The sequence below is a fragment of the Cydia pomonella genome, chromosome 5, assembly GCF_033807575.1.
Source record: "Cydia pomonella isolate Wapato2018A chromosome 5, ilCydPomo1, whole genome shotgun sequence".
Taxonomy (NCBI): domain Eukaryota; kingdom Metazoa; phylum Arthropoda; class Insecta; order Lepidoptera; family Tortricidae; genus Cydia; species Cydia pomonella.
In genome coordinates, this window is record NC_084707.1 from 17,197,978 (window position 1) to 17,222,507 (window position 24,530).

General features: G+C 37.8%; 1 protein-coding gene across 1 annotated transcript in view; it reads right to left on the bottom strand.

The window, feature by feature from the left end:
* Window positions 1-6,422: 6,422 nt before the first annotated feature.
* Window positions 6,423-24,530, bottom strand: part of LOC133517869 (T-box transcription factor TBX20-like) — a 104,047-nt gene continuing 85,939 nt past the window's right edge. Inside the window, exons 5-6 of the mRNA XM_061851327.1 lie at window positions 18,687-18,922; window positions 6,423-10,910 (exon numbers count right to left, since the gene is read on the bottom strand). Of these exons, the coding sequence (XP_061707311.1) occupies window positions 10,589-10,910; window positions 18,687-18,922 (558 nt within the window). The 3' untranslated portion in view covers window positions 6,423-10,588. The remainder of the gene's footprint in view (window positions 10,911-18,686; window positions 18,923-24,530) is intronic.

The window sequence follows — 24,530 nt, forward strand, 5'->3', positions numbered from 1 at the left end:
ACATTATAATATACCGTGGTTAAGGTAATTTAAAAAAAATCGTCTCTAGTTAGCTACCTCTGTAACAACTGTGAAAATCTCAGTAGTACTGGTGGTAACTACTCACGTGGCTAAAAGGTATCTTTGTCAGTAATGTCAGTCTTTAACATTAAAATATTTTAGTAGTTACCACTTACTGGTTTTTTTTGTCAGGGACATTTAGGGAAAAAGTTCTCAGATGTTTTCGTACCACTGTGGTATCAACGTGTTGGTAACTGTGGGAATAACCGCAGCCTGGTACCTAACTGTGACCCGTATCGTGTAACCAGGAAGTGCATTTTACTGGTTATTGTATTTCATAGACTAGATATATTTTGTTTTTTTCTACTAAATAGTATTGCGCTAATCCATCTAGACTCTACTTTGCATCTACTTGACGGAATTGCGTATAATATTAGGTACCTACTTATTTAATTTTTAATTCCCTTGCGAAATATTATTTATATACCGATATAGAACTATTGTTTCTGTTTTATTGGGAAACATACAGCACATAATAAAACAAAATGGTAAAAACTAATCTAAATTAAAATATATCTAAATAAGGCCCCCGCGGCATTGTGCCAAAGATGCTGGCAGCATTTCCTCGCTGAATGGCAATACTTATGCGCTGCGAGAGAAAGCTGCCAGCTCTCTGGTCACCGGTAGAATCTATGAGCCTTTTACTCATTTCCTTAAATAGTAACTTGGCGCTTGGACCCCACGGCCCTAGGGCTCGACTCCAAACGCCACAAAGTGGTATTGGGGGCCGAGTCTTCGATATTTGGAAACCTTTTTGGTTTCAGCCGCCTCGGCAGCTGCCCCAGCCTTGGCCGAAGTTCTTGGTAGATGGGACGGTGCCAGTGTATCGACGCATGTGGCGTCCCAGACTAGCACTCGACCCATCTTCCATGGGACCAGGGTCATACCGTCCGGTCTCTTGCCATCGTCCCTCGAAACGCCGTTTGGTTCAAGGATAGCCGGCGCGTTGACGGTAGCAAGAGATCGGCGGATGATATCGTTTAGGGCAGCGTGCCTGGAGAGGCGAACGGCACTTAATTGACAACAAAGGCCGTGGTGTCCATGCACGTCGACGGTTGCGCCGCAGACCTTTACTCCTAATCTAAGGCTTGCGGCTAAACGGAGGGTATCCGGCTCTAGATAAGTACCGGTGAGGGGGGAGGGGTAGGCATGCAGCCACTGGCCGGATTCTAGTTCTGCAGCTGCGAGGAGCCGCGCGCGTGTAGGACCAACTGAGCTGGAAAGTAGTTTATCAAAGTTAATTTTGCACAACGTGTCGTCCCAGCAACGTTGAATGTTTAATTTTGAAGGTAAATTTTGACCCGGACAAGCCGTCAGCCAGGCGTTTCTGGCCTCCGTCAAGCACGCCGTCTCGTAGTTTAAAGTGCAGGCCTTTAATATTTTTCCTACGAGGGAGGACGTGCCATGGACGGAAGATAGAAACGCTGGTAAAGCAACACTAGAAATTTTGCGCGTACCCAGCCCGCCGAATCTGATGGGCAGGGACGCCTGGTTCCAAGAATGCTCGCTAAGTTGTATATTTAGAATGGATTCTAGGGAAGATCTAATAAGGTTGTCAATCGGTGTTAAGGAGTTTTGTTGTTTCCAAAATGGACAGCAGCGGAGCAAATAAGTAAATTTTGGTACAAAAAGGCAGAATTTTAAAATAGTCAGAGCGGAATGAGAATTGATGTCGAGCAAGCGATCGGCGCAGTTTTTGAATTTAGTAATCGCGTTTGTAATGATGCTGGGAATGGCTTCTTCGAAAATTGGTGACCCTAGGAGGTTTAGTGAGTCTTTGTTTACTACTTTTATATTAGGGGTGATGGCTTGAAATTTTGATACGATGTCGGGATTACAACGGTTTAAAAATAATTCGCACTTCTCGAAATTTATTGTTTATTACTATTGTTTCTTAGACATTAAGGATTGCAATAAGTCTGTGCGGCAAAGTAGGTTTATATTAAAATTTTGTTACGTGGATGAAATCTAGAGCTGGACGGAAACTAGCGCTATGACCCTACCTACTATGCCATACATGCATACATTTTCTACGTACGAAACAAGTGAGCTCCTATTTCCTATGGGCGGTCCTTCATAGTTTAAAAAAATCTATAACCTTCTCCTAGACCTGTCACTTAGTAGGTAATTTAAAATGGCAACCCAGTTTCTGACAATTCTGACATACTAGGCCTTGTCGAGCCTATACTGACATCAGAATGATGTCATTTAGTTTTCTTGCATCTCGCTCGCGCCAATACATGTATGGACAAGTACGAGTGAAATGCACGAGAACTAAATGACATCATTCAGATATCATTCTGATGTCAGTGTACTTACGTTCAAATTGGCCTGATATTCGAACTAAGTATTGACGGCGGAAGAGGGCTACGGCCGGCGAGACGCGAGTTTCACGCAGGGACTCGACGTGCATCCTAGCCTCTTATGAATTTATAGCGAGCGCGTATTATTTACTAGCATTATACGCATAATTTGCGAAGCTGTCGCAAGGGCCGGCTATAATTTCACGATGGCAGCAGATCCATCAATACGCGCCTCGGGCCGCGGCCGCTTTCAATTTGTAGGCCGCACATCCAGCAATTACCCGACGGACGGAAGGCCGATCATCATCGATATACGCGCTTAATAATGCCTAATGACAGTTAATAAAGACGGAAAATAAAAGTGTGATGATTACTTATTACCTGCCATGTAAATGGTAACGGTTCATGGCGAGAAATGGCTTACCTAAATACCGGATATTTATATAGCTTCATAAAAACTTACCTGCTATGAATGATGAGTAGCTACGCTTAGCTAAGTCACTCAAATTGCCCATTACATTTATAAATACAAAACGTACCTACTTGTAGTTTTTCCATCGCAGTACAGCAGATAACTTTTTTACGCTCAGTTAAATAGGTAACATTCCAATAACTTTTTTATGTTTCTATCATGTCCATAAACTAATACCTAAGTTAAGACGAGATGAAAAAAATTTAAAAGAATTATTTTTTTATCGAATTTAATTTTAATGGGATGGTATGGAATGTTATTCACCAATTCACGCTACGTGGAACGTGAACCTTATGACAAAAAAATGCCCACCTACATAATATGTAAGTACAGTCAGCATCAATCATAGCGAATGAAACAACGCGCCAAACCTATCTGCCACCCTGGAATGGAATGAACTGTTCGTGTTGCAAACAAAATACGTATATATCTCTACAATTCGCGTTCAAAATTAAGTATCTGTTACAGTCTAATTGTTCTACATAATTATACATCTGTATATAGTCAGTCAAGCCATTTCCTCCTATAAAATAAGTACTGGTATTTATTTGTTTATCAGTTTTTAAACACTGGCAACATTTTACAAATGTCGGTGAAATATCAAAAATACTCCAAATTTTCTCTGAAATGCCACATGATTGGTGCCGTTAACCTATATATAGAGCGAAAGAAAGACATGCGTTCGGAGTTATAGCTAGCTACGAGTAATTCAGCTCCAGCTTGTCCATGATATTTGACTAGATACAGCTGATTTTGTTGAATGAGAAGTCAACCTGTTGTTGTTTTTGTTTATACTCGTTCAATTAGTTTCTGTCCGGATGGCATACCTAGGTAGTTAGTTTACGTTTTCAACCGTCTTCAAAAGAAGAAAGCATACTAAGTATACGAGGAATACTAGTATATAGTCAGTTATAGTTTTGTATGCTGTGGTGGTATTAAGATTTGTATAATACCTGTCTGACCGTCCCATTTGTGTGTTTCTTTTTAAAATCTGCTGTTCTAAATTAAGTTGCACTTTTTTTCATCCTGGCCTCGTGATGCCATCTTAGTGATGTGATCTACAGTTGTTTAATAAATCCAAACAGGGCATGCAGTAGAGACAAATCGAAATCCGGAAAGACCAACAAAAAAAAATAGAACTTTATTGGGGGCGCCACTGAACAAACATCCATTTGTTCTGCCGCTTAGGTGAGTCTTTTTCGATTGATGTTTGACATTTGTCGTTGGCCGTTGACATAGATGTCTTAACGGATATTTTCACGTAACTTCAAAACAAAATTACAATACATCGATTGCCTTGATTTATCAGCATAAAGTCACTATAAAGTTATCTATGAAAATGATACATTTCTGGACTAGAGACTTTTACTTTCCCTTCCCTTGGTGTGTTTTTTTTTCGTTTACCTAAGTATTTAAAATTGATTTATTGTACAATTTCCATTCTAATATTAACTCCCCATTGCATAAATCTCGATACTTTTACCGAAATTGTTAATTTAAATTGAAAGTACCCTGAAGAAATACTATAAAAGTTAATACTAAGTCATGTTTTTTACCTAATACACATGTAAGTATTTTACTTTCCTCGTATACGACATGAAAAGTACTTAGTATTTCACTAGTTCGAGCGCCAAACTACCTCGACAGAAATGAGTGCATTTCATCCCTTGGTTAACAATCTACTATTACAGTACATAGGTACATATGGCCTTTTAAATTTTTGACACAGGCACGGGAAGTGCTAATTACCGCAATAGTGCGGTAAAGTAGGACCATATGTACCTCTGTACCAGTACGTAGAAGTGCGAAAAGTAGGAAATTCGGAACGAGTGGCAATAAAGTAAAACACGACCCAAGGGATATAATACCTACAATTAATTAATTAACGTTTTACAGTAAATGGCCCTTTAAATTTTCGACATACGCACGTATAGTTATCGTTATGTATGTAAATATTTTTTTAAATAAAAATCATATATATGTGCTCGTTGAGACAAGTTGCCCGTGGGTCAATAGGGTTGTTTCCAGTTTTTTGAAACGCTTGTATTACGTTCTATATTAACTAAAAGTGGCCCTAAAATTCAACTTTTATACTAAAAACGGCTTTAAATATGTTAAATTAACAAAATATATTATGACAGATGCTTTCGCGCTCAAAACGCTCTTTGAAATTTGTGTGACGTCACAGTTTACGGTTTGACACATAACTACTTACACACGTAGAAGATACGAACGATAGTGTCAATCCTAGAGTTGTGACGTCATCAGAATCTTCAATGTCGTTTCGAGTTTGGTCACGTGACGTGTGCCAAAAGATATTTTAAATTCAATATTTACAAAAATATGGTCATTACAGGTCCCCTAAAAGTAGTTTAACATGTTCATATAATCCAAAAGAATTTATTGGGATACAATTCTGCCCTAAGATTTGTAGATGGAAACAATCCTATTGATGCTATTTTTGAAATTGGGAATCTAGTGGTATTGACCACTCGTTTTCAATTCTATTAGTAGAATTTAAATGCCTAGTAGTGGAGATAGTACTGAAGAGAGCCACACGAAATCGAGCGATCGAAATTTAAAAAATCGGCCCCCAGGCGTTGCCACAACGTTTCGCCTACAATTTCTTGGAGCACTGTAATGCTATTAAACTCGTTACATAAGATCAAGAAGTTATATACGAAACCTTATAGGTTGGGCGTCAGCGTTAATTTTAAATCTAAATATCTTCCCTTCTTTTGCCAACTAAGTAGCTACATATAAAAAAAAATAGATTTACACTTGATTTTGTAGCGACGTACCTACCTACTTAGTAATACCTCTCGTTGGCAAAGTATTTATGTCTCAATTGTTGTTTTACTATTCAAAATAATCATTGGTAGACTTTATCCCGTTGTAATAAAGTCTATGAGTCAGACAAGTGTTTGGATTACATATTTTGACGACCGGTTTGGCCTAGTGGGTAGTGACCCTGCCTACGAAGCTGATGGTCCCGGGTTCAAATCCTGGTAAGGGCATTTATTCGTGTGATGAACATGGATATTTGTTCCTGAGTCATGGGTGTTTTCTATGTATTTAAGTATTTATAAATATTTATATATTATATATATCGTTGTCTAAGTACCCTCAACACAAGCCTTATTGAGCTTACTGTGGGACTTAGTCAATTTGTGTAATAATGTCCTATAATATATAAAAAATAAAAAAAATAAAAATAAAACTCAAAAACATGTCTCATAGAAGTGATGTGTGCACTCATATTTATTAAGTTATTCTTTTCCTTGGACTTTTTCTTTGTAATGTTATAATGTACTCTATATGTTATCTGTCGTAGCATTACCGAATGGGTCCTACGGAAGACCAGCGCTGGCTTATTATGCTGAGTTGGGTCCATTTCGTGATGCGCACTTAATGCTCTGTTCTTCTGTTTTTGTTGCCTGTACATGTCGTACATGTTTGTAAATAATGTATTTTATCTTTATCTTTATATTTTTACACTTGACCATCATAAATAATACTTAGCAGGTATGTTTATACTCCTTTTTATATACCTACACTAAGAAATAGTCAAAAATAAAACAACAATAGAATTAGTTTTAGTTTATTAGCACATAGGGCCGAGCCCTGATATGTCGCTATCTTGCGCGCTCACATTCAGTGCACCTTTTTTTGGTGTTGTTTGGTATAATAAAAAGGGACCTCAGGCTATTTGTCGCTAAGATAACAAATATACTAGTTTATTTAATATTGACAAAGGTTTCAATTGCTCTAAAGCCTCTTTTTAAATATACAGACCCACAACTTTAATCAGAGAATATAATAAGTATCAATTAAACAGTCAGCCTCAAAAGTAGATGATCATTTTAGTATCAAGCTTTTTAGTAGTAGCTGGGTCTATAATTATGTAGTTTGGATTTATTAATGCTGCTTAAGATTTCTATGACGTTAAAATATAATTTTTTTTCTTTGTTCATGTCTGTGATTACTTACCTATACTCTGTATCTTTCGGTATTCAAATAAAACTAAAGAAATAAACCTAAAGATGCAGAGTATTGGGGACACCGAGGTGAGTTTAAACGGAAGTACCTAAGTTGAGGCAACGTCAATTTTGCGGTGTTTATAATCATCTTGAGGCAAGGATACAATCATATTGAGGGACCAGCGGACGGTGGGATGTCGCTAAACATGTGTTTTTCTAGCTCGATGAAATTTATAGGTATTTAAAAATTGTCGTTGTTTCAAACTACCTGTTTTAACTCACCTCGGTCTCCCCTATAAGAGTTATACATAAGTACCAATACCCTATAGAATTAAAATGACCAGTTACCTTTCCAACTGAGAGCACTATCACACGGCACTTTTAACCCTTTGAACTCCAAGAACCCGTAAAAGCGTCATAAGGAGTAGTGCCTGTAGTGCATACATTGTCAAAGGTAACCTACAAACGTTCCCAGTACGATTAAATTTACATTTGCTAGTTTATGCCAGAGATATTGGCGTGTGCATGACGTTCTTGGGTTTAACAAGTGGCGTTTAAAAGGTTAAACAAAGATATTAAGTTTACATTGAAAAGCTCACAATAAATTTTACTGCATAGCAATAAGTGCTTTACATCAGGCGCCGAAAGTTGAAATTTCGATCACAATCTAAATCATCAATAAAAGCTTGGGAAATGTATGCCTCTAAATGTCACATCGACACAAATGTTACGATATCAACTCGTGTGCATAGCTACATTGTATTTAATGTGTTTTGTAACACCGATTGTATTATGCAGATGCAGGTTTAGGTTTCAAAGTTATTGCGATGCAAAACTGTAGGGGAAACCTAGCTATTGTTTTTACTAGATTAAGTAGGTACTAAATACCTAATCTAACTATATATAACAGTCCTCTAATAGTCAATTTTTGCATTGCATGTAGATGTTAATTTACAAGGGTTTCGAATCTAAGGTTGATGTTAGATTCGAGACAGTGTTCTAAATTAATATCAAAAGTGCATTCTCAAAACATTATAGGATATTTCTCAATATACTCGTAGTATTGATGCATATGTTCGGTATGCCGCTAATATTAAGAAATAATACTTACATGTATTTTTTCACGAGTATGGCTAACACTGAAAAAACTCTGGTTTTGCGAGTAGAATTTTGTAGGAATTTAAAATGTTTTTTGAACTTTTTCAGAGTATTCTATTTATTTGACGGGACACACGTGTAGAGAAATATTTCACAATTGTGATTGAAATAATACTTCAGCAAATTGTAAAACAGATGTAGGTACAAATTGTGGATTATTCCAGTCCGGACTTTTAATCTGGTTCTCTGTTCCTTACAATTATTGTTTTTTTTTTAATACATTTTGTAGTAGGTAAGATACAATTTGATTTGTTTTGGACCTTTATCAAAATAATCAGGTATGGTTTATACTAGAATAACAAACGTTTTTCTACTACTCAAATAATGTTAGAGCTCAAAAATGTAAAATATTTAAATCAGAATCATATCACATTGCAGCATTGAACGCCTACAAGAGCAGTGCACTCAACATGTTAAATACCTATTTATGTCTTTAACAATAAACTTCACAGCAATCTATACAGGCCAGTATTTGTCTTGCGTGCAAAAGTTTTGTGTAGTAAATATTTTCTATTTTAATATTTTTACACTTTTACACTTGATTTACCAGTGGCGCATAGCATTACGACATAATTAATAACTTAGATTGTCAGTGACTTTCCTGGTGATATTGCTATAATGGTCGATCAAGAATTAAGACATTATAAGTAGACATCATATCTCCAACCAATATGTAAGTTCATAGAACATTAGTTTAAAAAAAATTAAATAAAATGCGCTCGCTATACCTATTGCAACCAAAAAACTAAATTACGCAATAACTCTTTAGACACAAACCAGGTACATTCGTATTAAATATCGGCACAAAGCGCCAAAAATGTGTATACACGACCTTATTGCCTATACATAAAAGTAGTGTGTACATATTTTTGGTAGATTTTCCGTGTCGATATTTAATACCTTGACTTTACGTATTCTGGTTATAAAACAATAATCATAAATAATATTCGGTTTATGTCAAGTGATTCTAGGTGCTCGTACAATGTGAGCGACGCAGTCCCCACTAAAACGCTTCCATAACTTCTTATCAATACAAACATCTAAGTGATCTCCATATGTACAGTGCTTATCCTACAAAAATAATTTAATCAATCGCTATACAATACATACATCTTCATAAGGTACAATACTAATGGAATATAAATACCTACATATCTTCTATATTTTACATGCGAATACACGATGTGATGTAAGTGAATTATATTTTGTAAGGAAATTTATTAGTATAGTTTAAACATGTCAACTTTTAATTAGTAGCTCTATAGAAATAGACGCAGAAAATAACTATTAGGACTAAAAATTGTAATATAAAACTTTAAAAGCTAACTAACATTTTATATAAAACAGGACCCTGGTAGCAACCACTTAAAATTTGAACATAACAGCAAGATTATTCACTGACCAAGGAGTATTTTTTTATGATACAGGAGGCAAACGAGCAGACGGATCACCTGATGGTAAGCGATTACCGCCGCCCATGGACACCTGCAACACCAGAGGGGTTGTAAGTGCGTTACCGGCCTTTAAGGTAGGAGTACGCTCTTTTCTTGAAGGTTTGAAGGTCGTACCGGTCCGGAAATACCGCAGGCGACATTTCATTCCACAGTTTAGCTGTGTAAGGTTTCTGGAGAAACGAACAGTTGAGGACTGCCAACCATCTTAGTGGTGAGGATGGAAATGTTGTAGGGTAGGGCGTATATTCTGTCTCAGTCCAAACAGAATAGTAGTGCTGTTCTGACAAAAATAAATGGTACTTATTTGCAGATTACGACCGTAACTCGTATAGTAACTACATAAGCAATATGATATAAAAAAATAATTCTGTACATAAAATTACATATGTATAATTCACTTACACCAACATTTTAGGAAACTCATATGCTAATGACAGTTTCGTTTAATCATATCTGTTCCACCTGTTGAAACATCTATTTGCTTTTACAAATTCCATACAGTGAAGTTATGATATTATCAAGCCCGTTGACTTCTAAATATTATGCTAAAATCTTATTGGAATGTTATATAACTTCTTCATAATTTCCATAGATAATAATGAGGAGTCTAGTCGCTAGTTCTACAAATAGTTATTTTATTGTTTACAAAATTGCATTCAAATTATAATGCTCTTTGGTTCAAAGTTTTCGTGATGAGTTTATTTATAGCTAAGCCCTTGAATGCCACACACGGGCTAAATATGAGCCAGCATTAAACGACCTAGAACTTATATAAAATTAAATTTAACTTTGAGGCTCTTTGCTGACCTGATTATCTACTCCGTGGTGATTCGAGAGGTTAGAAGAAACAACAAAACATAGATAATTCGAAAGACTATCCTCATGTTAAATAATACGATAATCGGATAAGTACCTATCAGGTAACTAATGTTAGAATCTGATCTATATTAACAATACAAGTTAAATCTTTTCCGGTAGGAACCATGTAATTACTTTCTTAACGATACTCTGATACTCATAACTATAAATCACTATTAAGTAGGTACTACGTGTAGATTTAAGTGTTTATATAAGTCCTCACAGCACATTTTCGATAGTGTTTAGTCTACTCGCACATCGCAGATCGTCTTTTGGAATGTCTCAGGAAAGTCGGCACAAGATTCACAGGGGATGCCTCGGGGAGGGCGCGTGGTCGGGCCTCACGGAGGGCGCCGCGTGCGCCGGCGGAGGGTAGGGGCAGTAGCGGAGCGGCGCCGGCGGCTTCTGCATCCACAGGTCGGGCGGCAGCGCCAGCGGCTGCGGCCAGGCGGCCGGCCATCCGCGCCCGCCCAGCGCCAGCAGCTGCAGCGCGGGCGGCGTGCGCGCCCACGCCGCGCGCTTCTCCGCCTCCTCGTCGCCCGCCGCGCCGCCCGCGCCGCCCGCGTACAGCCGCAGCGGCGACCGCAGCAGCTGCTGCTCCATCAGCATCAGCTCCATCGGATCTCTGGGGAAAAACAATCATACTCCATTCAGATACTTGCTTATCTGCACAATCATTCACAATGCACAGCTTAAGGGTTCCTGGGGTCTGCAGTTGTGGAGTGTTAAGTGTCATGAAATCTTTGTCAAAATTCAAACAAGTTACCCCCCCCCCCCCCCCCCTCCCAAGTTACCCTCTTAAACCTACATAACCAGGGGAACTTCTTAATATTTCAAGTATGTTCATTTTCTAAGAATGATAAGAGGGAAGCCCTAACAGTAAAAATAGCTTCCTCGATAGATCAAGTCCCAGCGAGCTTGCGGCGCGGGTTCCGCGAACGCGTACGTTTGCGCGTTGCTTGATCGTTGGCTTTCAGCGGCCCGTGGTCGATAAAACTCACTTCGGAGAAATATTCGCCGGGCCACGTGGCCGCCTTTAATATGCTCTTTGTAATAAAACTGCTCATTATACATTAATACTTTTCAAACAAAACAACATATTTTTTGTTTATAGGTAACAACGCTTTTACTGCTTATTATTTATAATTTCCTACATTTGTCAGACCATAATTTGCTTTTATTGCTTTAACAGATACCTACTATGACAAGTTTTTGTAATATTAAGCTACATATATGAATACATACATTGGCCCACGTTTAAGATGACCCAGCCGGGCTAGCACACGATTAGCGCGACAGTATCTCGCGGCGAGATAGAATACCCGTCTCCCTTTAATTAAGTTAGTAAGAAAAAGCAGGGTAGTATATCTCGCCGCGAGATACTGTCGCGCCAAGGCCTACTGATCATTAGCAAAATCACTGCGTGCATGCTTTATAGTTAAAAAAAATCCTTTTTGGACTTTGAATATAAATAGTTCATATTCATTCCATTTTTATAATTCTATATTGCTAGAAATTGTTTCGTCGAAGCGATTTATGTTTGTGGAGCGCGTTAACGAGGCGCGCCGAGCTCGTCAGCCCTTTATGGCGGCGAGAGCGCCCTTTATCGGTTCCCGGACTTGTGCCGCCGCACGCGTTCGCGCGAATTCGCTATTTTCGCCACTCACAGAACTATTCAACTAGCGCACTCACAAGCGTGCAATAATCCATCCTTCACGCCCGCTCAATGGAAATCGAACTTCGTAACTCCTTAAAGATCTACGACGGTATCGTGCGCGCGCGGTGTCGTGGAGTCATTAATAACAGGAGGTGTTGGGATGCTTTCGAGCGGCAAATGAGCGTGACGACACGCCGGGCTCGAGGTGAGACTCAAAATTGGCATGACATCATGAGATGCCGTGTCGAATTTAATCTATCACCGATGCGCCGCAGCCTCAGGCGCCGGCCCGGGAATTAAAACAGGTAGGTTGCCCACACACGCCAACCGAAATATAGATTTTTTACGCGCCTAATTTCTAACATAAAAACTAATAGTTCCCTAATAGCACTGGTGTTACCGAAACCGTACATTAACTTTCACGTGGAACTCCACCGTCCTAATCATTTCACACAGCGGTAACATGCGACATAAAATTTTGATTACAGCACAGAGTTAAGTGTGTAATTTACCAAAATACCGACTAAATTAACAGGTCATTTTGCTGTGCTTATATCGCAATTTGCTTTTGGTGCCGTTTCAATAACTTGAAAAAAATTGCTTAACAGTTAAATAATTTGTTACGGCGTGTTAAAATGTTGGCAGTATTTAAATCAACATTTACAAAGTTCATGAAAGCTGCGTAATGGACATCTCGGCCTGATTACGATCGTGGGCTACAAAACTGCGATTAATTTTAAGGTGGAATAAATTGGTTAATTTTTAACTAACACATAGGAATCAGTCGTAATGTTACAAAATTTACACGTTTTCAAATGTGATATGTAGAAAGGTCGTAAGGCGGTGTTAGCGCGCGGAGTTCCTAAAGCTGCCATGTCGGTGGTTATGTCGTTTCGGGTGCCGTGGGGGCGTTAATGGCGTATTTATTATGATCTCGGTATCAGCAGTAATAGCCAACACTCTCCGGCGGCAAATTACAGGGCGGCGCTCTTAGAGGCCGCCGCTAGGGACGGCCCAAGACTTTATCGATATCTCGTCTCGGGCCTCTTATCGATGTATATACATTACGAGCGCGAATACCAAATGAGTATTACTATGAGAATCTTTTTGAATAATTTATTGCACCTATTACCTACTTGCGAATTAGCGAATTTCTTATCTATATCCTATTAAACTATTATGGAATAAGTGACAATAATTGAGGTATATACTTTACAGTAAGAACAACACAAGAACATAAACAATACCTTAAGTGCAAATTAAGTTGCCGGTCGAGTTGATGTAATTAAGTTATTTTCTATTGACAGTGCTCTTTGTTATTAGATGCCTACTTACTGCCTATATTAAGTGTAATGTGGGCGGGTCGGCAAAGAAAATAACACAGGTGCTAGCCGCTACTTTGTATTGCATAGATGCATTATTACTGGTTGGATTGCGTTTGCTATCGGAGCTACAGTGTCCATAAATAATAATGCAAATATCTTATAAATTTCACTGCTAAACTGCTCACTGCTAGTCAGCTAGGTTTAGGTACTTAAATGAAGGGATATGATACTTACTTAGTAGGTATTTGAATCATGGAAAACGATACTATCGATGCTTTTCAAGCAGCTGTACCTACACAAGGCACCAAATTATTTCCAAAAAGGGCATACTTAAACAGTCTTAGCCCGTTCAAACATTTCGCTAAAGCGATATGTATTAAATCGTTCGAAGAGTTAACGGTAGAACGTGGACCACCACCGAATATCTTGCGGTTGTCGTTACGGTGTCTTTCTGTTTGTTAGATGTCCTGCCTCAAATAACATATAATATTTTCCGTAGCTTGCCTAATATCTTGGATGCGCATCATTAAAGAGTCTACGTAGTGCCGACACCTACGTAAGTGAATCGCGCGCAATTAACGAAGAGGTGCTTTGGCGCATAAGTATCGACTCGCTTCTCGCTAAATATCGGCCCTGATTGAGCGCGGGGCGTGGCCTATTAATTAATGTTCTCGACCACCTCGCGACATCCACTGCTAAAGCTTGTATCTCTTGCACGCGGCTTCTTGTAATGTGAATTTTATTGCTATTCGTAAAAGGTCGATTTTACTGTGGTAGCATTGAGTGAGATGCGAGATTGAAAGAGTAATAATTGAAAATCCCACACGTTCTCATACAATGGCAATCCATCACACTTATTGTCTGACGATTTCGGACGTCAGCGAAGGAAGTCATTAAGGCTAGGCCAGTTGTTTTAAACATTTATATTTGTCATTATAATTTGACTGCGGTAGATTTATAGCTGGGAAATGGCGCCTTTGAGCGATGCTTGCCGATGCGGTATCCAGTTCCATCGTAAGGCATCAGAAGTTGGAAGCTTCGTCATAATAAATAAATATATGAATAGAATAGCAACCCTTACGCGTTACAAAAAGATAAACATAAGTCCATCACCACCTTAATTTTAATGTGACCTCATTATTATATAATATATAAGTAGAATCGGAAAACCTCGATCGACTTCGAGATTTGGGAAAATTATTAGACTAGTAGTAGGTATAATGCTCCTTCACCTTCAATCATTGCGTCAAGAAAGAGGGACGTGACAGTGAGGATGGAGATACTCGTAGATCACTACCCACGCGATACGTATCCTGCCATCGCTGTTTAACACGTACCTACAATTACTACTAGATTCGGAGCAACAGGTATTATTGTAAAAAAATATGTAGTAAAAGCTAATTACAGATTTAAAACGCGTTTATTGAAATGCTAAGAAAAAATGTATCGTGTAAAACGGAAGCAACTCACACAATGCATAAACGCAGGTATAAAAAACTGACGAAGACTTTCTAAAAAACGAGAAGAAAGTTAAATGAAGAGTAATCGTTGCACCGTAATAGAATGAGTGCACAGTAGCACACATCGAGCAAGTTCATCTGATACGAGCCTTTAATTATTCGGCTTTCAATCTGCTGCCAGCCTGCCACCGTACACACATCGTACACATGTGGGAGCGGGCTTTTGTTTTACCTCTACAAAACGTTGTCATACGCAGCGCCCCAAGTAAACCAGTTTAATTCTGAGCTCTTCTGACACAATTGTTACGAACGTAGAAGTCACATTACGCGAGGAGTTTATACTCGAGAACAAAATGATTTGTGAATAATAAATAAATAACAATAATAATAATATTTTGCTGATATCATCAGGCGGCTCGTCTGCTCGTTTGCTGTTTTCGTTCATTCCAAGTCTTAAGCGTTCGCTAAAAAAACACAGCTTTTATGTAGTATACTGAAGGCGAAAAAAACTCGTAAGTTATTGTCAACAATAGATTCATTATGATTGCAATAGGAATGAATTATGATTTAATAAGCGAATCTTCGCCGGTTTTTGACTTCGTAAAATGCCATAACCCCTTCAAATAATTCTTTAGAGGCTAAGTTCATGAGTAGCATTCCATAGGAGTATAATAAAGGTAGAGGTAGGTATCTTAGTAAGTGTGAAAGCGTGGGTACGCGCAGTAGCTCGGCCGAGCGGTAATTGCGCGATAACATCTGGAATTAGCCTTCAATCACCGCCGCTCATCGCCGCTCTATCAATTAATACAAATCGGTAGTCACGGAGTGTCGTGTCGCGTCGAAGATTAGATAATGATGCCCGGTAATTGTGCTGATCATGCTGACACTATTGTAGAGGTATGATACTTGCGATCGCCATTAGGTGTATCGGAGTGAACAATGTCCTCGGATAATCTGTAAGTACATGACTATTGTCCAGGCGTGAGAATATTCATTTTAGACCGCAATTATATAAATGCTTTTACTCAAATGTATAACAGAGTTGTAACCTTTAAGTGCTTAAATTATAAGTAGTTAAATTGCTTAATCAGCGTGATTTTGCTATTGAAGTTCAAAATAAATAGGTAAAATATATGCATGGTGACATTTCTTGCTTTTAGTTATAGGTAACCTTTAGCGTACCGTAAATCATTATCTCTTCAAAAACTCTGTTTATTTACGAGTCAATGCATTCGCACGTAACTTTAATTTACTTAAATATGTATGCTGCATATAATCAGAGCGACGGGAACGTCATTGTGTAACTGTTATTATTTAACAGTTTTGCTAATTGCATGGTGATAAACAATTAACCATAAAATCTTCAACTGAACAATATTACTACCTATAGAAAATCATTTACTTTTAAAGACAATACATAACGAAGTACTTAGCGAGGACATAACCGTTAAAACTTTATGTTTTCCAAGATGCGAGAAAATTATACGTTCTTGCGTTTTACTTAAACGACCTTCTATGCAGTTTAAATGTGGAAAGATAATTATTTTTGCATAATTCAGCAGGCTGTTCGCAGGATAACCGGTGGTATCTTATTCCATTTGCTTCCCCGCTCATATCAACCACTACAAGCGCGCTCTTCGAATACACACAGTTATAGCAGAACTCCAGATGATAGTTATACTGGATTGGCTGAGCGTTGGATTCTGTACCGTCAGTAATACACGTGGACCGGTTTGTGCACATCACACCGATGGGAGATAATAGAAATGCGCTTTAATTTGTCGTTTAGGGCATAATGAGCCGCGCGCCCTGTGATTACGCGCCGCCGCGAGCCGCGGGCCGCCGTTGACGTGAGCTCTACACGCCGCACGAGCCTACTATTGGCTCTCGCACCCACTTCGCGCGTCTGCACCTAATATACCTACATGTGATGTTAGGATTATTTCCCCGATGCAACATGTTAGCTTGCAGTGTCTCTTTTTTTAATACCACGTCGGTGGCAAACAAGCATACGGCCCGCCTGATGGTAAGCAGTTACCGTAGCCTATGGACGCCTGCAACACCAAAGGTATTAAAAGCGCGTTGCCGACCCTAAAAAAAGACGAAGAAAAAGAAAGAAGAACAGAAGAGTGCTTTAGAATTGACTTTCTAGCAGACTACAATAAAAACTTCAAATTTCCTTTGCTGGAAGCGAGGTAGGTTTCATTCCGTTTTGTAATTGCTGGTTAGGTGCCTTAGTACCTGTTGGTGTTGACGCTTTCTTTTTCTTAGGTATTTAACATATGAAGAGTAAAACAAAAGTGATTTTTGTTGATAACTATTAGGAACAACAGTCTTTAAAGAAACAAAATGTTGGTTGTTAGAGCCGTATAAAAATGTTCTATAGTAGTGGTCGCTGGTCGCCTCATGGGAACGCCCGTTCGCTGCCTCCCGGCAAATTCTCGCCTCGGCCATCGCCAGTCTTCGACTTAATCACGAAAACTTCTCGAAACATGCTGTAAATGTGTCATTTTCAACCAAAACGTACAATTTTATCGGGCGTTGGCAGTTACTGGCATAAAATACACAATTAGGTAACGTCCCTGGTATTTTAACAATCGATGTAGGACCTGAAGTAGATAGTACTTTTTTCAGAAAACGTTCATGTACCTAACTATCAGCAACGTAATGATAACTTTTACAAATGTCAGTTCTGATTATGCTTTCTTGTGCGGAATAGAGCTTTTTGTGTCGATAACCGCGCGCTCTCTAATAATCAGATCGAACACAATGCGCGATCGCTTCCCACGCCACGGTATCGCTCCACTTTCTTAGTGTAACACTGGGTTGTTGCTACTCTATTCGTAGTAATAATCTTACTTATTTATATTAGTTACAACGTGATGTAATAGGAATATAACAAAGTAACGGTAATGGCTTAAGATTGTGACTGTTGATTTAGATACTTACCTGTCTTTTATAAAATTTATTTAGATTGTAAAAATATTCAGGGAAAAACGAACCAAAAAATCCGTTTACGTTATCAGGGATGTTCTGTGTCAGAATTTTTTTAACGCTCTTTAACAAATAGCTGTGAAATGACTTGTTTCAAAGATGACTTCTAAGCAACGTCCGACTTTCGAGACGGTAATGTCAATTGTTCTTCATTCATTTCTTTATTTGCATTCAACACTATACAATAGGTACATGAAACTCCAAGGTTAATTGAGAGTTGACATTATCTTACGCATAAAATTAACCAACGAACGTTTCCTATAAGCTATGAAACATCGTTTTGCTCCCTGTATGCCGTGTACCTGACTAAATTAAAAACAAAACCCAATAGATAGGTATAAGTAGATATCGATTATTTTGAAAGTCGATTAAGCAGATACGGCGTGTAACAACGCGCATCCCTAAATCGGCGCCGCGATCAGCATTCAACCGCGTATCAGTCGCAATCAGGCGAAGAACACGTAACTGAGAACCGATTGGGTTTATGTTATAGCAATGCTTAGTGGTACAGGTGGTACTTAAGACTTTTATGTTTTAAGGTGGAGTTTTTAATCTTTTATTCATGTTAAAGCCGCTCGCCGCGCAAATTGCAGAGCGGCCGACCTAATGCCTTTCAACTGTTGCTAATAACCTGCCAATTTATCAAAGTTGCCTTGAGCGGCGGAGCATCGATTCGGTCCACTTTTGAGAACACGTGGGTCTGACACGGACAAGTCCGTCACTTTTACAGTTTTGTACAAATTAGGTACTTTTGTTTTGTAAGACATATTCATTACTGCACAGTTGCGGGTGTAGGATCGGGTTAGGAGACTCAATCAAAGTACGGATTACGAAATCCTTGAAAATTCTCTGAACCCTTTAACAGATTCTAGCAAGTAATTTCTGTTGTTATAAGCGCCTACGGGTTGACAAAGACACATTTGATAATGGTGTGACAGAATAACGATAGAGTCGGATTAACTCACCTATCAAAGTCTGTAAGCCTCGAAGAATCCCTGAAGCCTTTTGCGAAGGGATTAGAGTCGATCTTGAGCTTGGTGATAAGCTGGTTCTGGTAGGCCGTGACGGCGGTGAACACCGTCTCTGGGAAGACGAAGGTGCGGTGCTGCTCGCGCGCCAGGTCCGTGATGGGGCCGCCGCCGTCGCGCACCTTCACGAGGTGGATGCGGGGCTGGTACCGGTGCATCGAGTTTAGGACGATCTGGGAAACAATAGGATTTTGATAGAGCTTTTTTGACAAGTAACATTTCAGAGAGGAGTTCAAAGAGTTTTCAATCTTTTGTTTATTACCATGGTGACTATCTCTTAAGATACTTAAATAAATAAAAAACGTATTTTTAGACGGGTTAAAAACATCAGATTTTTTTAACTTATTCATGTTAACTTATTTTTTATTTCCTTCGGAGGGAGACATGATCCTATAGTTCCTTCGTCAGTTACTATCAACACATTCGCTACCAACATTTTCGTAGCGCTCCGCTCGTATTCGATTTCAGCGTTTTCCCGCTTTGTAGAGGAAAGCGACTACGAATAGAGAACCCACCGAGCGGGTTCCCGGTACTCAATGTGTTAATAGTCGAACTAGGGAACAAATCAAATTATTTTAGGATATATTTTTTTATTTGTGTTTTAAGTAGTCAAGTCACACTTATATGATTAGGTATATCAAATATAAACTGAAATAGATATCATACACTAACTTGGTCTTGATTGGTATACGGTAGACTTGGTCACTTTTTACGTTTATAAATAAAATAATGAGGTGCTCAAACAGGTCCATTAACCTTGCAGCTAATTCACTGAACAGGATTGATACATGAAATAAATACCAGAGCTTTACAAATTTTATATGATAAGAGAGACAAAAGCAAACCACTTCCCTAACTTTCCGAGTTAGGCCAAAATTATGCAAATCAGCTAATTCACATGAGAGCAGCTGTCGCACCACTCACGACCACGTTAATGCCGAGAATCGGCCACGTCATTACACTTAAGTAGCTTATCACAATCGGGCCGTTTAGACAGGCTTGCGGATTTATTTTGTATAGTTCAAACCTTCAAACTGATATGTGTGTGCCTACCTAAAATTGACCGCCGTATCGTTTAAGGTAATTTAAACTGAAACACTCTTAACAATTTGTGTTGTTATGATTTCTTAAGAAAAGGTAACCGTACATATTAGGTAATATTATAGTCGCACCTTCGGAAGCAAGTCACACCTAAATTGGCTAAGGTGGTTTTCATTCAAGAGCTTTAAAGCGACGTACTCAATTTCAAAATTACACAAGCCGATGGAAAGAGGTAACATTGTCATTTTACTCAAAATTCTCATGTCTACTTACTGGAAATCCAACTATAATATTGGTTGCATGTAAGTACCGACAGGACTAGGACTATGCTTGTTTGCCAGGACATATGGAATTAAAAATAAATAAACTGCAACAATTGGTCAAATAAATTATTAGTTTCATACCTACACGACTTCCTTGAAGTTTTGTGGAGGTCCACAAAACTTCAAGGAAGACGTGTAGGTACCTAACATTAAATAGGAACATGACGGCGTTATTCATAAACGCGCTACAAGCTTCAATCAGCTATCTTGATCGTTTGTGTTAATCTGTTATTATCACTTAAGTATTTATAAGAAAGAGATAAAACAAATTTAATGTATAATTTGTATGAATAAGGGATTTAATTATAGGTTTTCTTGCCAAATAAATGTCTACTGTCTAGTTAGATAATCTGAGTCAAATAAGAAACAATCGATACAATCTTAGCTGTTGTCTCCGACGTCCGACTTCTGCCATTAGGCATTAGCCCGCGCCCATGGGCCGGGCTCCCATTAATTACAATCCACGCTATCAATTATAATAATAGTGTCGGTGATTTCTCATTACATTGTAGTAATTAATTGGCCTCGTCGAGATGTGACGCGCCGATAAGCTTACCGGCAAATTGTAGCGGCCTTCCTAAAGGACATAACAGCGTAAGTATTTTATACGTATACGCCCTTTTGTTATTAAATAACTGAATTGTTCTCGACTCTCTGATGAGATAATTAACGTCCATAAGTTAATTAATTCGACTGTCTCGTTATGAAATTGTTTTAATGGCGGCAAAAGTGTCGATTCATGGCTGAGCCTTGGTAGCGTTGATTGTTCCAATGTGAACGCTTGCCTAATACTAATTAAGATCTAGCTGTCTGGTTATGATTTATTACGAGATTTACTGATACATGTGTAAAATTTTAATTAAAATTTCATGAATTTTACGCCATAATTAATTTTAAAATCTGTCATTTCAGGGCATTTTCTCAAGATAGTGTTTTACACAAAATGTAAATACGGGTGTTAGTAAAATCTCTCCGTATTAATAATAATTTGATACCTACTTATACGAATCAGTATTTATTCTATTCATGCTTGCTTTTTGGAAGAGCGGGGTTTTCTGTCACAAGCATATTTGTTGCTTAAAATAAGATCCCAATCTATACCTACTTATTGTAACAACATTAACAAAAACCAATAAAATATTTTCATTTTCATAAAAGCAATTCCCAACTTATTGTGCTTTCCGATTGCACATTAATAGTTATTAAAATATTGGGTTAACTTATATGTATTAAAAGCGAGCTCACGCCCGATGTTTTGATAGGACATGCCCACGGGCGTGACCCGCGCCTAATGATTAGGTAGATACCTACTAATGAATTACCACCTAAGCCACCGTCATCGACGGTCATCGCGGACCACAAATATAGGTTATGGAATTATTTGTCTTGATGGAAATGAACAACGTAGAAAGTACCTAGTTTATGATTTGACAATTTAACAAGGTCTCTTTTGTAGGATTTTTTATAAGTTTTGTGGCATTAAATCCGCCGTGGCGTAAAGTTTGATTAAATAAATAGGTTTACCTTTGTTTTATCGCCAATTTTTCCCTAGATTTTTGTTTCACATATTTTTTTTCCAATAATTTCATAATGTAAAATAATATTTACGTAGAATATTTAATTAAAATAATTTTAGTTTGAAATAGTTACATTTCACATAAGTAATTAAATAAAAAATAATTTTGTTCTAAGGATACTTTTTTCATGTAATTTCATTTCACAGAAACATCGATATTTAGAACATTTGTGTCTTATAAATACGGTTTACCAACATTAAAGATACAGCACAGTTATTTAGACGAACATTAAATTCATAGAATAACATTATAAAATTATTCTTCACACATATTTTTGTTTGGCCGAAAATCATTGCAACGTCGTGTATCGGAACGCATACCAAATTGTAAAAAGTACGGAGGGTAGTTGGTTAGTTTGAAAATTGCGGGTATACTATTCTATTCGGGTACTATTCTGAAATGTATTTATTTTAGTGGATCGCAGTTATAACCTAACCTAACCCACTTTTCTGGCAACAGTTCGCTGTTTTGAGGGTCGCAGTTCTAACCTAACCCACTTTTCTGGTAGCAGTTCGTTGACTTTGGGGGCACAGTTCTAACCTAACCTACTTTACTGGCAACACTTCGTTGTCTTGGAGGTCACAGTTCTAACCTAACCTAGCCCACTTTGCTTGCTTCTATTCTATGTCTTAGAGGTCATTTTGTCAATATTGATTGAAACAAAATTAGAATGTCTATATTTTATTTTAAAATTGTGGTACAAAATAAGAAATCATTTATCGTTTTTTGATTCTCTGTTCAATTTGAAGGAATAGGTGAAAGGTACTTGTGCAAAATAATAGTAGGAAGAAAATATATACTGTGTATAGTAATAATACAGTTAGTATTTTATTAAAATTCATAATATTTTAATAAATATTCGAAATTTTAATTAAGTTAAAAAGTAGTTTTTCTAAAAATGTATACTTGAAGTTGTTTCATTTAGGTGAATACTAGGTGAAAGGTGATTTAGTGAAGTATAGTTGAATACAATATTCTGTGAACTGTAGTGTCGTACAAATAACACTCAATGGATAAAAAATCTACAGTTAGTACTTAATTTTATTTAAAACCTTTCAATAAATATTTTGAATTTTAATAAAGTATGTTTCTATGAAATTATTAACCGAAGAAACAAAATTAATAAGTAGTAACAAAAATGTGGGGTTCGATTTTTCTATGAAAAATTTTTGTTAAAACAAAATTCGTTAAAAAATTAGGCGATAAAATAAGGGTAAGTACACCAAATAACTAGTTGAAATTTGTATAGGGACAATAAATTCTCTAGGACATTTACCAGATAGCGAGTTAATTACATAGACGGAAAAATATAATATAAATAAATAAAAAATATTATTTTTTATTAATTATAATAATATTTTTTTTTAGGTAGATAGGCTGGTACCTACATATACCTATGCGGTCTTTTTTTTAAATAATCTAATATATTGTAGTGCAAAATATAAAAATACATTTTACCATAGATTATAAACTGCAACATCGCATGATAATAGCTTGACATAATACAGCATTCCATACGAAGTAGTCTACAACAATAATAAGTAAGTACTCGTACGGCTACAAAAACTGTCTACTGTTTACAATTCGTGAAAGGTATCTTAGCTGTAGCGTCACGTACGATGTAGGCGACGACACGAATCGCTCTGAGGGGATGTGGTCGCACAACCCACCCGAGGCCCCTCGGCACATTGCTGCGCGATATTAATCTTTAATATTCGGGCCGTAAGGAAATGTATGGGTCGGTGAAAGGGCCAGATAGGTCTAATTGCGGTGGGGCGGTGGGAGGGCCGCTAGGAGGAGCGGATAATGGCGGCCGGTGGGGGCAACGATGCCATCGCCAGATGGTTGCGGCCCGCCGCGCTGTGTGCTTGTACTCGTATTTATAGTTTAACGTACGAACGTTTTAGAAACATTAGGATAGACTGCCTTTCTTTTTGAGCGTTGACGTTGAAAACTGCGCCGCATACACCTTCTTTCCGTACGTCTAGTGATGTTATTTCCTGTACCCCTAGTGTAAATAAATTCGATTTCCAAACGTGACGTACGCGTTTGCGTTTAGTCTCATTTTGTATTGGATTTCGAAAGAGCGCGCCAAGCGGGACGTTTTGGAACCTCAAAATCCTATACAAAATGAGACTTAACGCAAACGCGTTCGTCACGTTATGATGTCGATCAAAGTTACACTAGGGGTACTGCTATTATATTTTAAATGCTAAACAGAGACAGATACTAAAACATACGTAACTTACCTAAAGGTTAATTTCTGACATTTATAGTTGAATTAGGCATCCCGGGCAAGACTTTCATTATGTGATTTCATTATGGAATAAAAACGGTTAACAACTTCCCTATGATATTTATTTGCTTTGTTTCTAATAAACATTTACCTAAGTTACTTACTTTAACATTTATTTAAATTTGAACAAGAATATTACCATGTAATTACTTTTATCAGTAAACACGCGTAGATATAACATAAATAACACGTACAATATATTCATGACACATATATTACAAACACAACAACGACTTCACTATTATTTTAAAGATTTATTATGGTGGGCATGATTTCATGATTTTCTTTGTTCGATAATTATAGCATTAGGAGATTGCCTCGACTTGGTCAGAAAAAGCCGTTTAAATTACGCTACTAGAGTCGAACCAAGCTAACCCTGTATGCCATTTAGAATGACAAAGTGCAACAATATCATCAATAATGTCAAATTTCTATGACGTTTATAAAATGTCAGTTTCTCCTTTGTTCTATTCCATTTGGTTAAAGTTAGTTTCTTAGACGGACTCTACCTATCTGTTAACGGAAAAACATTGCATGAAGGACT